This window comes from Ammodytes marinus, assembly GCF_949987685.1.
Source record: "Ammodytes marinus genome assembly, chromosome: 16".
In the NCBI taxonomy this organism is placed as follows: Eukaryota; Metazoa; Chordata; class Actinopteri; order Uranoscopiformes; family Ammodytidae; genus Ammodytes; species Ammodytes marinus.
In genome coordinates, this window is record NC_137220.1 from 3,273,271 (window position 1) to 3,289,139 (window position 15,869).

The 15,869-nt window shown below is 42.8% G+C and overlaps 1 protein-coding gene and 1 pseudogene across 2 annotated transcripts in view; one reads left to right on the forward strand and one right to left on the reverse strand.

Moving 5' to 3' along the window:
* Positions 1–1,536: 1,536 nt before the first annotated feature.
* LOC307262972 (alanine aminotransferase 2-like) lies at positions 1,537–4,364 on the reverse strand (annotated as a pseudogene). The gene is made up of 6 exons: positions 4,081–4,364; positions 3,815–4,001; positions 2,716–2,890; positions 2,432–2,587; positions 1,737–1,849; positions 1,537–1,648 (listed from the first exon to the last, which is right to left on the reverse strand). The product of its transcript is annotated as an alanine aminotransferase 2-like (transcript).
* A 5,762-nt stretch (positions 4,365–10,126) lies between these two features.
* The window catches only part of LOC307262973 (low-density lipoprotein receptor-like), a gene marked incomplete at both ends in the record, with an annotated part of 39,943 nt that continues 34,200 nt past the window's right edge, over positions 10,127–15,869 (forward strand). The window contains 6 exon segments of the mRNA XM_080043993.1: positions 10,127–10,169; positions 10,638–10,772; positions 11,754–12,046; positions 13,220–13,340; positions 14,746–14,865; positions 15,455–15,580. Coding sequence (XP_079900119.1) covers positions 10,127–10,169; positions 10,638–10,772; positions 11,754–12,046; positions 13,220–13,340; positions 14,746–14,865; positions 15,455–15,580 — 838 coding nt within the window.

A 15,869-nucleotide genomic window follows, 5' to 3' on the forward strand; every position in this document is an offset into this window, starting at 1 on the left:
TCTTCTAGGCTTTTACACAGTGGGTTATAACAAATCACTTGTTACCCTTGAAAAGTGTGAAGGGAAAGCTATAGTTTAGATTGTTGTTGACTAGCTTAAGAGTTGTTAGATGGTTGCAAGCCTTGATGCTAGCAAGACATTCCAGTTGGGGTTGGTCATCTCATTCTCTTTGGGTTCGGTTGTCACATGTTATCCAAAGGCTATATATTCCAGTGTCGACAGAGGATCTTTTCCCAGAATCTTCACGTGAAAACACAAGGATACTGAGTGACTTGGAACTCTAGCAGTCATCCAGGATTCACTCTACTTCATATTTCATCTTTACTGAACCCCAGAGACGGCGCTTTAAGCACTGGATGACCTATACCAACAAGATCACAAAGAATCCAAGCACCCACCCAAAAAAGAAAAGTATGTAGTAGGAAACACCAAAAAAAAACTTATGTAGTAGAGAACACTAAAAAAAACCTATATAGTATGTAACACACACACACAAAAACGTATGTAGTAGGTAACACACAAAAAAACTTATGTAGATACTAAAATTGTTTTTTTTGTGTAAATTTGTGTACCTTATTGTAAAGTGTTAGGCAGATAATGATCAAACATTCACTTGCAAACCTCATTACTACATCAGTTCAACTGCAGAATAGAATTCAGTTTTAGCCAACATCAAGGTGAAACTAATATAGTGAGCTAGGAACAGGATAGATTAAAAAAGTGAGCCGGGAATTAAATCTTCAAGGAAAAGGGGAGTTTCAAGGGTAGATAACATTCTACAACAAGTGGCTGAGCTCATCTACTGAACTCCTAGTGAACTATAGGCCTTAAAAGTAATGCTTCCATTAAAGCAGCTTGAAACTGAAATGTTTACACCAGAAAGAGTGATTTCGTAATGCTTAATCTATTAATCATTGAGGGTTCATGCCCGAAGGTTGAGTTTGTGCAGGTCTATTATTCACCTTCCGAACTTTGAAAAATCACATGCAATTGCTTGCACATTTTACAGAGCTTAAACTTTATGAAAACTGTCTATATGTCCCCAAGTTTTCTATTTCTATTTAATCAGCTATTTAATCTATGTTCACCAAAACATTACAATCTTGACAACTACCTGAACCCAACACATGTTGTGTTGTTGTTGCTGTGTTGCTGCAGCCCTTTGCCTTGCTGGTTGCTTGGTTTCAAATTTCAACCACATTCACATGAATTAAAATGCTGATGTAAGAAAACAGTGAAGTGGTCCCTTAATTTTTTTTCCAGAGCTGTGCATTTCTTTTTTGCACACGTTATGCCTAAATAGGAATGAATCTGTGAAGTACAACGGTTGTCGGGGAAGACAAACTGTGTAGCAGCTGACCTAAGTATTACCTAATCTGCAGGTTGAAACTTTAGAGACATGAATGTTTATTTAATCAACAGAAGTCATGGAACTCGTCTGACCTGATGGGCTTCTTCCCATTGTGGCAGTTGCATAAATGCTGCTCAACCAATCAACTTCAAAGCAATGTCCCTTTAATGCACAAACATTCTCTTCTAAGTATGATTCTGCCTATGAAGAAGAGGTTTGTCCAGGAGACGAAGGTGAAAGGACCCGAGGCGAATCAGGACCCCATCCAGGGTGTTAGGGGGAACAAGGATACATAGCCTAAGCGAAGAGAAAGAACACTCAGTGCAGTCTCTCTATTTTTAAGTACAAAGCAACCTATGAGAGATGTGGAAAACTTGTCTCTCACCTCAGACGGTGTTGGCCAGTTGTTTCACCGTGCTCACATCCTGCTCCTACAAACACACCTTCTTCTTCCAGCAGCATCTGACAATAGAGAACATCTGCCTCCATCTGTAACATCTGAAAACAGAGATGTGTAATATTTCAGTAATTTATTATTGATTTGACTGGCATGATTACTCGACCCATGTCCCTTCTGTCAACTGTTTGCATCTGGTAACAAACGTTTACACCTGTTCGTACTGTGACATGTGTTTTTAATGTAATGTTCACACCTTCTTATAACTTATGATTTAAATCCGGACATATTGCATCTTAACTATTGGTCCAATGTGCTAGAACAACCCCATTCTTCCAGTTCTATTGAAAGTAAAGCAGTTCAAGTAAAGTGCATGAGCTTAAATTGAACAAAGATAAGCAGTAAACTTTGGGTAACCAAAAATGTAAAAAAATAATGTAAATTTTGTATATTTTTAAATATTTCCATATTACAGTATTATCTTATTTACATTTACTTTTTCTAAAGTCAATTTCATATAACCTTTACTTTAACTCTACAGGTCTTTTTGTTGTTGTTGTTGCACTATATCTATTTTGGTCTCAGATTCCTTGATTTGTGCGTGTCTCTTTTATACATTTTCTTTTCATTGTTTTTCTTGATGTGATATTGTTGGTTGGAAGGTTTTGGTGATATTTCCCCACCTCTGCCTGCTCTGTAATTTCAGTTGGTAAATGCACATGTGGATAAAGGTAGATTCCACCCATCGCTGGCTGACAGCTCATCCCTGGTAGATCATTCAGAAACTCCTGAACACGCCGAGCATTGTGGGACAAAGTGGCCCGAGTGAGAAGAACCTCCTTTAAAAAAGAAATCAAATAACAGCAGAGATATGACTTTTAGGTTAATACAACATTTGACGGGGACATGTACTGCCCAGACATTCTGATATACATGTGTCCAAAATAGCATGGCAGACGTTTGTGACCTGTGTGTAAGTATCGTAGGAGGCGTCTCCAGACTTGGGTGGGTTGACCATGATGTCCAGAGCGAGTTGTCCTGTCACTGGAGTGCTGATATAGGTATCCAGCAAGATGTCAATGAAATGCATCACGTCTGGGTCCATGTTAATCAACTCCATGTATCCTGCCCTTAGGCCACACCTGGAGCACAGATACAGATGTTTCAGGGTTACAGTCACATCTACTGGTTCAGGTTTGCTGTTGATTACACACACAAGCACACACAAACACTCGCGCACACACACGCACGCACACACACACACACACACACACACACACACACACACACACACACACACACACACACACACACACACACACACACACACACACACACACACACACACACACACACACACACAGGTATATCTCATGTTGTGGGGACATTATTCATTTCCTGGAGACTTGCCCTAACCATAACCACTCCTTGCCTAACCCTTACCATAACCGTTACCCTAACCTTAACCTAAACCAAGGTCTACCCTTACCTTAAAGCAAGTCTTCAACCTAAAATGTCATGTTATTGTTGGGACTTCCATTTTGTCCCCAAAAGGAAGGTACAGTACGTCCCCATAATATCACTGTGTAAACAGAAAAATGTCCCCACAACATGAGGAATACACTCCCACATTCATAGGCTTTAGGCCACTACGAAAAGAAACAGATACAAAAAAATATTAAAAAAACAAGAGGAGAAAATAATAAATTCTTAAAATGCTGCCAAAATTAACACGGATGCAAGCTCACACTATGTTGTTGGATAAGTTCGAGGCTGTAGACATGAACATCGGGGAATCCAAATTTTCTAGATATCTTAGTGATGATAGTGGATTGATTAGCACTTGAAAATTGGCCCATTTTCCCCAAACCGATTTGACTACACATAAACCTACACTGTGCCCTACACTCTATAGTAGAGTGTAATGCTAAAACTGATAGTACTAATGATGGTGGCTGGTGAAGTGGAGGTACATTTTTTGGGGAAATGGAATAGGGTGGGGGATGTGTGTGCCCCCAAAAACATTATAATTACAACCATGGGTGAGTAAAAGATGCAAGACTCACTCTCCCATGCAGGGGCTGGATATAGAGTGGAAGGAGACCAATTCCACTCTCTGAGAAGCTTTTGTCCATCTCAAACAGGACTTTCTTATAGGAAATAAACTCTCTGTCCCCTCCATACACGCTGTCCTGGTAGAACAGTCCTTTCCAACGGGTGACTATTACCTTTTGATACCATGGTTGTTTCTTCCTGTAGTCCGTCGGTAAAACCCATGTATGTTAAATATGTTGGTATGTAGGTTAATGTAATTACATGTTTTTTTAATTACTATTTTAATTTTTTACCTGTGGGGTTTCCTGGATTGCTTATATAAATGGCCATGGGCTCACAGCGCCCCCTGGCACTGTTCAAAGCTCGGTGCAGCTCGTCCAGGTCTACAGCCCAGCCGCGGTCCTCCTTCAGTTGGTACGGCACCAGCATCAGCCCGGACATATCCAGCAGTGGGGGAAGCGTGTGTGGGCAGGGCATTGGGGTCAACACGCCTCTCTGAGTCTTTCCCTCCACACCAGCCATCAGATGGAATATCACCTCAACACACAGAACGTAATCCATAATTTCACATTTTAAAACAATTATTCTAGTTCATTATAGCTTGCGTCCCATTTTGGGAAGTTTTGGACAATATTTCTACTTGATTACATTTTACACATTCAAATCTCAGTGATATTACTAAACACAAGCAGTTAGATGATCAGACAGGTTTTGTTATGAGGAAACTATGGTGAACAGTAAAAAACTGTCTTTTTCAAACATCCATCACAGTGTAGACTCATTTCCTGGTTCCTATTGTACTTATACAGTATTTGCTACCTATATGTCACAATTGTAAGGTAAATTATACAATCAAGTGTATTAGGCCTACTACCATTCACACTGACTTAAAGCATATATTCTTGTCTTTTGAAAAAAAACATGTATTGTACATATTTGTATTGTACATTTCTATTTCTATTTTACATTTGCATTCTTTGTAATTTGTCCTATTTTGCATATTTTCACTGTTCTGCACCACAAACACCAACGCAAAAACCTTTGACTAAATAGATTTTGATTCTGCAAAAAATTACCCTTTCACGTCCATATGCCTGTAATACAATCATATGAAAAAGTTTGGGAACCCCTCTCAGCCGGCATTATAATTGACTCTGCTTTCACAAAAAAAATATAAAAGTGGTATGTCTTTAATTTACCAGGAACAGCTAAGTACTGGGATGGTTTCCAAACAAAGATTTTTTGAAAAGCAGTATTTGGTTGTATGAAATAAAATAAAATGTGAAAAACTGGCTGTGCAAAAATATGGGTACCCTTGTGGTTTTGTTGATTTTAATGCCTGTAACAGCATGTAAAACTGATGAATTTAAACACAAAGTTGGTTGGATTATGTTGTTAAGCCTTGAACCTCATAGAAATGTCTGATTAATCATGAGAAAATGTATGTTAGGTGCCTAAATGCAAGTTGCACTTCTCTTTGACTCTCTGCTGAAGTGAGACAGAATGGGATCATCACAACTGCTCCCAAAAGATCTGAAAAACAAAGATTATTCATTATCATGGTTTAGGGGAAGGCTACAAGAAGCTTTTCCCAAAGGTTTCAATTGTCAATTTCTACTGTAAGGAACGTTGTCAGGGAATGGAAGGACACAGGCACAGTTGCAGTTAAACCCAGGTCTAGCAGACCAAGAAAAGTACAAGAGCGGCATATGCGGCGGATTGCAAGAATGGTTGCACACAACCCAAAGATCACCTCCAAAGACCTGCAAGAACATCTGGCTGCAGATTGTGTATCTGTACATGGTTCAACAATTCAGTGCAATTTGCACCATGTACCACGTATCAGATGTAGTATGTAGAATAGAAAAAAGAAAGAGTATGCGATTCGGAACGCAACCTGTCACTGCACATTGGCTGACTGGAGTCAGTGAGTGTCCGGCACCATGTGTGTTGCAGTTTAGCGCTGTCTGGTGGATGGGAGGATTAGCTGCGCTTTACTGACACCTGCTGCCTCAAGCTGGGAACACACCGCACTGGCCGCGCGGCGAGATTACATACAAAGTCAATGTACTAGCGCGTGGCCGCGCGTCCACCCAATAATCGGCGGCCAGCGGCCGGCGGCGGGGGCTTGCGCGGCGGCCATTAGCGGCGCATAGAAATTGTGTCATCGAAGGAGCGTGAATCGAAGGCTTGTGCGGCGAGCACGGCGCCGCAGAAAAAGATGAAAATTTTCATCTTTTTCTGCAGCGCCGCCGGGCGCCGCGCCTCCACAGCCAATCAGCGTTGAGATTGCCCGGTGGCGGTGGTCTGCAAGACGAGGTGGGCGTGTGGAGTGAGGACATTGGGCTTCCATTACATTCTGCAAATATGTTTTTGCATCTGTTTAGCTGTTGGTTGTACTTTAGCCAAGGTAGCGCCGGTTAGCATAGTGAAACTCACCCAGCTGTGTGCTGCTCCTGAGGATAATATGAACCCAAAGTTGATGGCAGTGTCCGTGTGGAATTCCATATAGTACAGCGAAGCACCGGTGTTGTCCTCCGTCAGCCGGCACACTTTCACTTTCAGGTAGGCTGATGTCTGCCTTTATTTGTGCTGCTGAGCACACACTGCTGTTGTTAATGTGTTTAGTATGTTGCTGAATTGCTGTTAATGTGTGTGTATTTGCGATCGGGGTGCGTGTTCAGGCTGTTTTAATGATATTTGTGACAAGACTGCCGCTGGTTACACAGTGAACCTACATCTGTATTTTTTGGCACAGCTGGACCATGTTATTGTTGTTGTTGCACCGTAAGTGTGACAGGTCTGATTTCGGCGTCGGCGTCAGGAATATATGGCCCAATATGATCAAGCGGCGAGCCTCCTGCGGTCACGCAGCCAACCGCCGCCTACGATGAGGCGGCGGTTGGCCGTGGCGGCGACTGCGGTGAACATGGCCCAATATGACCAAGCGGCGAGCCTCCTGCGTTCACGCGGCCAACCGCCGCAGGCGGCCAATGCGGTGTGTTCCCAGCTTCAGTCTTTCCCTCCTCTTCTTCTCCACCAGCCTGGAGAAGACAAAACAAAAATAATTAATCTTTATTAAATGTTTATTTTTATGCGTCCATGTTTCACACATGGCCTCAGCAGGGCTGCCACTGAAGAGTATTGATAATCAGGCCCGGTTCTAGACAGTCAGATTAGGGTGGGCCTGTAGAAATTTTAGGTGGGCACCATGGACGTCGATTTGGCTAAACAAGTGGGGGGGACAAACAGGCATTCTGGAGTGCATTTTCAAAAGTGGGGGGGACAATGAGGAAACATCTTTTTTTCTCTTTAGTGCAGGTAATGAACGGTTCTGAAAGACGGCATACCCGCTCACTAATGAATACAATGTATACAAAACACTGATGTCTGACACATTTGATGAAAAAAGCATTTTCAAAAAGCAGCGGACATATGAGCCACTAGCTGCTCCCCGTAGCCCAACCAAACATGACGTAAACAAAAGGAGCTTGGGAAGGTAGTTCCGACTGAGCAATCTGATTGGTCGAAGGCATTTTGACCGTGCTCAAAATCGAGCCGAAGCACGGCTGGACTGTCGCACAACAATATTACTCCGCCTCGGTCTCCATGGCAACCTAGCTAGTAGCATAGCCATGATCAGCTTCAATTACTTCTTGATAAACAACATCGTCAGTATCCATGTGCCGCGACACAAGCTGCTGTTAGTGTCCGCTACATTTACAGTCATTAGTGGGCACAGAGGATGGTAATCCCTACAGTTTACACTTCACAACGGGACATTTAAAGCCACTCGCCGTTGTCTCTCTGCTGCTGATTGAAATGCATCAGTCTTCTCTGGTGTGCAAACTAGCGGAGACTTCGGAGCATGTTCACTGTTTTGTCGTTGGTATCCACTGCTGTTGTGCTATTTAAAAAAAGTTTACGGTCTAAGCCTACTAGTGCCGCTTCTACGCTTATCTGTTTAGGTTTAAACAGAGAGAAGGCGAAAAAGAGAGGCGAGAGGCTCACACCATGAGCCGACAGTTCTCAATTCACAACACGCATCCATCCAAACAAGGATAGGCGGCGGCCAATCACGGTCGCGCGCGCACAGAGAGAGAGAGAGAGAGAGAGAGAGAGAGAGAGAGAGAGAGAGAGAGAGATAGAGAGAGAGAGAGACCTTGACGCTGTTTTAATACGGCTGGACGCACTCCATGTCCGGCTTAAAAAGTGGGGGGGACAAAATGAGTCTTGACGAAAAGTGAAGGGTACATGTACCCCCCATCCCCCCGTAATCGACGTCTATGGTGGGCACACTGGGCAGAGAGACCGAAGATGCGAGCGCGCACAGAGCCGAAATTTTTTGCCCTTGTAAGATCTCTGCGTCTGATTTTTGGCACATTTACTGTGAATTGTGTAGAACACAATGTGCAAATAAACTTTGAGTGTTGCTGTGTGGGAGATTTGATTCTTGCATGTTTTTTTTCTCCAAAATGTTTAAGAATAACATATAATATACATTCAGGGCTGTACAGTGCGACAGTTTTGATCGCATTTGCTACTGAAATTGATCACGTGCGATGATGAATACAAATCCATTCGCACTCGTGCGACAGGTTGTGAGGAGAGGCTGTCTTTGAAACACAGAGGAGAGATGCACAACACTGCTTAGAGGGCTCTACATTAACACTGCGGGTAAATGAGTCTTAGGAAAGTAAGTTATTGAGTCCACCCTCCACTTTGGCTGGTTAAAGATATGTGTCCTGATCTGTGCTCGTGCAGCGATTCTAGGTATAAGAACTTCACCAACGGCAATTACCGGAAGGAGACGGCACATTACCGCAGTTAAGTTAGCGCGTGTACAAAGAACATTTCCTGTGTGCCTTCACATTAAAAGCCTGTTACTAGCCAAACGTGAGTTGACTTTTATTTTGAAGCCGGTAAGAACAGGAAGTTCGCGCTTTTTTCTAGCTTGAAAGGCAACTCCTTCAGCTGCAGCGAGCAGTCAACAGTAGCCTAGTCTATTTAAACAAAGTTTTAAATAAGCCACTGAAAAGCTACTCCCAACACATTCACAACAACCTATTTAATTTATCCTAAATTGTACCAATATGTATACTTATTTATTTAATAGGCTATGTTTAATGTTTTAAAGTTTGGTTTTAATTAACAGAAGGACATTATAATAATAATTCTGAATCAGCAAAAAATTGCAATTGGCAGGTTAGATATTTTTTTCTAAATTGCAATCAGTGCACCCCTATTAATTTTTCCATAATTATTACTGCACACACTAGGATATAATATTAATTGAGAATCTCAAATGAGACCAAGATGACATGCTCAAAGGTAATTAGAGCGAAATGCAAGGGTTAAGGTTATGCAAGTTTTCGATCATACTTTATGTGCTATAATGAGGACATTCGTTGGCTGTATCCCATTACAGAGACCGCCTCCTTGGTAGGACGCGGTCTCGCGGTCTATGAAGGCTATAGCCTGTGATGGCTGATTCGAAGGCCGAACGAGCGTTGTTAAACGGGACGGTCTCCGCAGGTCTCCGTTTACGAGCATTTCCGGTTTGCGTAACAAGCCGTTACCTTGCGTGACGACTCGCCGCTCCTGTGCTGCCTAGCAACCCTGATAGCTGCCAACGGAAACAGCCTTGTCAACGGAGGAAAAAAGAAAAAGAAGTTGCAAGTACAAGAAAAAAAGAAAGGAAGAGAAAAGTTAAGAAGATGGAGCAACACGTTGCTGTTTTGTTATTTTTTATTTTATTGTATGCCGTCTCTGAAAAAAAAGCAATGAATCATGGGATATGTTGGGCTGCGAAGGATACATCTGATGCAGCCTTCAAAACCGTGAAACGAAGGCTGCATTTCTCGGCCGCATATGAGGAGCCTTGCAAATGGAACAACCTTTGCGCGCCGCTATGACGCAATCGGTCTTCAAATGCAGCCTTCGGAGACCGCAACCCCTGAATCGAGATACAGCCGTTGAGTATGGGACACCTTGGAGGGTTATTTCTTTTGATTGCAACTCTGAAGTGTTGCTGTGTTTGGGGTAAGATGTTTGAATTGTTTTTGCGTGGGGTTGTATTGAGAGAGCTGCTCGTTTTAAAACGTTATCAGAACACCGAGGAGCAGAGAGCCCCCGGTCGGTTTGAATGAAGTCTGTTTACCATGCAAACAGCAGCGAATTTGCTCTTTGACTTGTTTATGTTTTTCTTGCTTTACTGTTGGTTAACAAATATATAGGCTAATGTTGCGGGAAGCTGAGTTGCATCAGATACATTGAATAATTATACTGAAATGACAGAAAACTAGAAAAATAAAAACACATGGATGTCATTTGACTCCTCCTCCTTTGCGGTTCACACTGAGCAAGGTGAATAATACACTTGCTTGAATTGAATATAGTAAAACAAAAAGATGAGATAATTGATGGCATACTTTGCACCGCTTTGGTTTGATGGGAATGCATTTTGATTGTATGCAGTTTTCGTCGTTTTATGACATATAATATGCTGGGGAAAAGTTTGTTTGGTCCATTTATGGAAAAGTTGTATGCTTTATGTCATCAAATGACATAGCATAGTGTAGTTTACAAAATAACTCTGACAAAAAACTGAGAAGATGAAAGTTTTGCTGTAAGAATTTTTATTTTTAAATAATTAGCTTGTTTGGCATATGCTATGTGTTTAAATAGAATAATCAGTGTTCACAATAATCTATAGTATCCCCCCATCCCTATTGATGACATGATAGTATTTAGTCCTCTATTATGATTTTGACTTGTCATCTCACCTCACTGACATTATGCACAATGATTGTAAACTGTCTGCATTTGTTTCAGGTGCTGCAGGTCACTCTCTGCCCGCCTGCCACGAGCCGCTGGAGTTCAGGTGTGGCGACGGCTCATGCATCCCAAGACTGAGTGTGTGCGATGGACACACACACTGTGAGGACGGATCAGATGAACACCGCTGTGGTGAGTGCAGTGTGTAGACAGCAGGATCCCCATCCCAAACGATACACATGCACGCTGGCTTTAGGCTTTCTTTTGGGCAACATACACCTCTAAAACAGTGCACTATATCCACATACAAAGCCAAATCCATGCTGGCTGTGGCTTTAACAACACATTGGATGTCAACGGGTTCAGTTAATAACTGTGTTTAATACCTATGCCCGTTTACTTACACTTGTTGTTCAACATACAATCAGCTGATTATAACTGGCTTTAAAAGCAAAGTTATTTTTATTCCACCTTTTTTTGCACTGGTAAATGTGAAACTTCCTAACAAAGCCTTGATTTGATTAAACTAATGTCAATCTTTATGCGCCGCCTCAAAATCCACTCATTATCTTGCACTGTGCATGAGAATTACCACTTCAGAGTATTATTTCATAATTCTTATTAGAGACTGTAAATTCCAGAGGGATTTGGTGGTTCAGCATGTCCCACAATCTGCATACTGTTTTGCATTGGAAATAAACCTAGAGGCCGAAGTATTTTAAAAGGATTGAAAGTGATTAAACATTAACATTGATGTTGGGACTGGGAGTAATGCCAGCTGGTTTGAATATTGACAGTGTTGCTTAGAGGTTAGAGACACATGAGAAGCTCTGGTTTTACTGTGGGACAAATGGCAATAGAGCAAGTGGATCAAATAAAGGAGGAAATGATGCAATGAAATTTCAGCCAGGTTGACTAATTGAAAAAAACTCAAAAGACCAACAAAAGTTAAATATTTTGTAACGTCACAAACTATTAAACTTTTTTTGTTGCTCTTATGAGTTTCTCTGAAACATCACATATACCGGTATTACAAACTGAAACCTGAATTATTTGCCGTAAACATTCTTATGTCGAAGCCCTTCATATTATCTTTGTGGTGGCGCCTCCTAACTCCAAGACTCTTAACAGGCTTAATTATTGCTGATATTGTGACTCTTCTCCCATTCACAGATGGCCAGTGGTGTGAGAAAGGTGAATTTGCCTGCCGCTGTAGACGCTGCTTATCCCTGCATTTGCTATGCGACGGCGTGGACGACTGTGGCGACGGCAGCGACGAGTCTCCCTGCCTGAACTGCAGCGCGGCGGGGTTGTTCTCCTGCGGGCCGCCGGATGCCTGTCTGTCCAGGGAGAGGCTGTGTGACGGACAGGCAGACTGCAGAGACAGGAGGGACGAGTCTGAGGAGTTGTGGCCTGCCTCGCCCGCACACTTCTCCCACAGGGTTCTCAACGCTCACGCAATGAGAGTGAGACACGCATTTCAGGCAATTCACACGCTCCACGCCACACCTTGCATTTCTCACGCAAATTATAACTCCAAACATTTTTTTTTACATAGCTTCGATAAATCCTGACCGTCACCTAGTGTTGCCACCCTTCCCGTTTTTCCCAGAATTGTTCTCTTTTTTCACCAGCTGTCTCGGGAAAAAATAATTCTCGGCCGGGACACAATTTGTCCCGTTTTATGGGGGTAAATGCCAAAACCTCATTTGATTTTCCTTCGTTCAGTAGTTAAGGCCGTTTCACACGGGCCATGGCGTTTGTTGCGCCAACTAATGCATTCAATGGAGAGGCGAGCGGGGCCGGGCAGAGAGAAGGCGCAGCAAGCGGGCAGGGGCGGTCTCAACGATGTCGGGGCCCGTTTCAAGACCCAGTGTGGGGCCCCCCACTTTTTTTGTATATATATAAATAATGCTTGTGCATGCTCCCCACGAAAATAAAAAAAAGATTGTGGAAACCATTTGGTGCATAGACGGATTATGAGATAATTGGCCCATGGGCCCAGACTCTTAAAGTCCCCCCCCCCCCACTCCTCCTTATCCCTATTCAACAGATAAAGGGTGGATAGCTACTATTTATGAACAGTATAGAATTTACACATAGAAAGCTTATTACTGTATGTGTGAGGGGGCCTTCAAGGCCCCCTCATGAAGCCCCTAAGACAGAGCTAACAATGCTTTTGTTTTGCTCTTGCTTTTCTATTTTTCACCTACTAGTTGAGGGGCCATGATGATTTCTTTCCTTATTTTAGGTGATTCCTTTTTGGACCCTGTTATTGACATGAGTGACTGAGCTTAGGGCCCCCCTGAGCCCTTGGGCCCTGGGCCTGGTTGCATGCAATTTTCTTCTCAAAGTGCACCAGATTGATGAATTTTACTTTAAAAGGTTGCATTTTTTTCTTCCGGGGGAGCATTCCCCCGGACCCCCCTACAAGGTCCAGGGTTCCCACCTCAGTCTCCTTATATATCCTACTGTAAAAAGCACTGTAGGTGTTTATGGTTATTATAGGTCATTACACTGGTCCATTTAAACCATTATTATGCTTTAAATTAATAAATAAACACAAAAAAATATTTTGCTCGCGCGCTCGCATGGGAAATCCGCTTCTGTCTCACTCTAAACAATTTCCAAAAGTTGAGAACCCTGCTCCCACATGTGCCATGTCTGAATTTCAGTGTGGAGACGGGCAGTGCGTCCGTCAGACCTGGAGGTGTGACGGCTCCACAGACTGCTCCGATGGCAGTGACGAGGAGAACTGTGGTGAGTGATGCGATGTGCCCTTGAAAGAAGACATTTCGAGAAAAATCAGTGGAGTGCACCGGCAAGTATAGCAGACGCTGTCCACATGCCTTTGGTCTAAGGTTGTCCCGAATAAAGTACATTTTAATTCTACAGCACATAAACCCCTCCGACCTTGTGGCAACAGTTTAGGGGAAAGGGCTTTTCTGTTTCATCATGACAATGAATGGCCACATTAAAGGGCTTTAATACTGAGGTTTTACTCACCAGCCAGCAGAGGGCTGTAAAGCCACTATGGAGAAGTGCCTTTACAGGCCTCTGCTGCAAAGTCTTTCTGGGATCTTGGTACACAGACCCTCGGGCTTCTTCTATCTGTGTGCCAGGGTCATCAACTAATGTGCGTCCTCTATCATTTGCCACTGCCATTTAAACTGAGAAGTTTTCTAATAAATCTATGTACAGGTGCTGCTCAATAAATTAGAATATGACCAAATAGTTGATTTATTTCAGTAATTTCATTCAAAAAGTGAAAGTTCCATATATTCTAGATGTATTAGACATAGTGATATATTTCAGGCATTTTTCCGGCTTACAGCTCATGAAGATCAAAAATCCAGCATCTCAAAATATTAGAATATTCCATAAGGCCAATCAAAAAATTCATCCATTCATCTCCTATATAGTTGGTCTGGGGTCTTATTATTTTGCAGGAATTATTGCATTAATGCGGCATAGCATGGTGACGATCAGCCTGTGGCACTGCTGAGGTGTTATGAAGCCCAGGTTGCTTTGATAGAGGCCTTCAGCTCATCTGTAGTGTTGGGTCTGGTGTGTCTCATCTTCCTCTTGACAATAACCCATAGATTCTCTATGGAGTTCAGGTCAGGAGAGTTGCGTAGTCAATCCAGTAGAGTAATACAATGGTCAGTCAACCAGTTACTAGTGGTTTCTGGCACTGTGGGCAGGTGCCAAGTCTTGCTGGAAAAGGAAATCCGCATTTCCATAAATCTTGTCAGCAGACAGAAGCATGAAGTGCTCTAAAATCTTCTGTTAGATGGCTGTGGTGACTTTGGACTTGTTAACACAGTGGACCAACAGCAACAAATTACTTGATACCTCAAATCATCACTGATCCAAATAAAATGTTGCTTTTCATTTGGAAATCAAGGTCCCACAGTCTAGAGGAAGAGTGGAGAGGCACAAAATCCAAGTTGCTTGAAGAGCACTGTCAAGTTTCAATAGTCAGTGTTGATTTGGGGCACCGTGTCATCTGCTGGTGTTGGTCCACTGTCAAGAGGAAGATGAGACCAGACCCAACAATACAGAGGAGCTGAAGGCCTCTATCAAAGCAACCTGGGCTTCCATAACACCTGAACTGCTTCATTACCTGCCTGTCTTCGCCCACTGCTAATGTTTGTTTTTGCAGGTCAGAACGAGTGTCTGGTCAACAATGGAGGCTGCTCTCACACGTGTGTGGACCATCAGCAAGGTTTTCTCTGTGTCTGCCCTGACAACATGAGGCTGGTGGATGACAGCCAGTGTGAGGGTGAGTGGCAGCCTGACGGAGCAGCTCCAACCCTGCTAACAGCTTCTGCATTTGAGTTTTACATCACCGGTTATAAAAGCTTTGTCCACTCCTGACCGATCACACAAAACGCCCTCACTGTGTGATGGAGGATTTTTGGGTTGGCTATTAAACGGGTTGGTTTAATTTCCACACATCAAAACTCCGCAGCCTTGGCGACGGAGCTTTCTCCAGGGCAGGAACAGCCTCCCCCAACATATCCGTGACTCTGAGTCCCTCACCATCTTCCAGTCCCACCTCAAGACCCATCTCTTCTCCTCCGCCTACCCCTAGTTCACCCACCAACCCAAGCCCCATCAACTCTACATGTTCTTTTTGTTTGTTTATTGTTGTGTTTTGTAAAGCGCTCTGAGTGAGAGAAAAGCGCTATATAAATAAAATGTATTATTATTATTATCTTGCATCATATTTACGCATCAAATAGACCGTAAACCATGTTTGCTATATTTTAACAGCAGCTGGGCTTACATGTGCACTATTTTTGAACACATTCCTATTATGTTCCATTGAAAACTACTCTTCACCTATGCGTGCGTCCTTATAATCTTAGATGTGGACATGTGCCTGGAGAGTGATGTGTGTGATCAGCTGTGCGTTCACACAAACAACAGCCTCACCTGCGACTGCCACAAAGACTACCAGATGAATCCAGTAACAGGAGAGTGCCAGGCCAATGGTGAGCAAAATAAAACATCTATGTATCTAGTAACCAGCCGCTGACAACATAGATGTTTTAGATGGTGTTTAACTTCACCACAGAGATCCTCGGTGTGATCCCAGACTTCCTGCTTTTTATTTTTTGTATTTGTATTTGTATTTGTAGGGCATGAGGATAACATTCATATCACAGTTTTTTGGCCAGAGACTACAGGAACATTTCTGTTGACACATACAGTATGTCTAAAAAAATGGATAACTGCCCTGTTTTGGTTCAAAACTAAAATATTCCCAAAATAATAAACTTC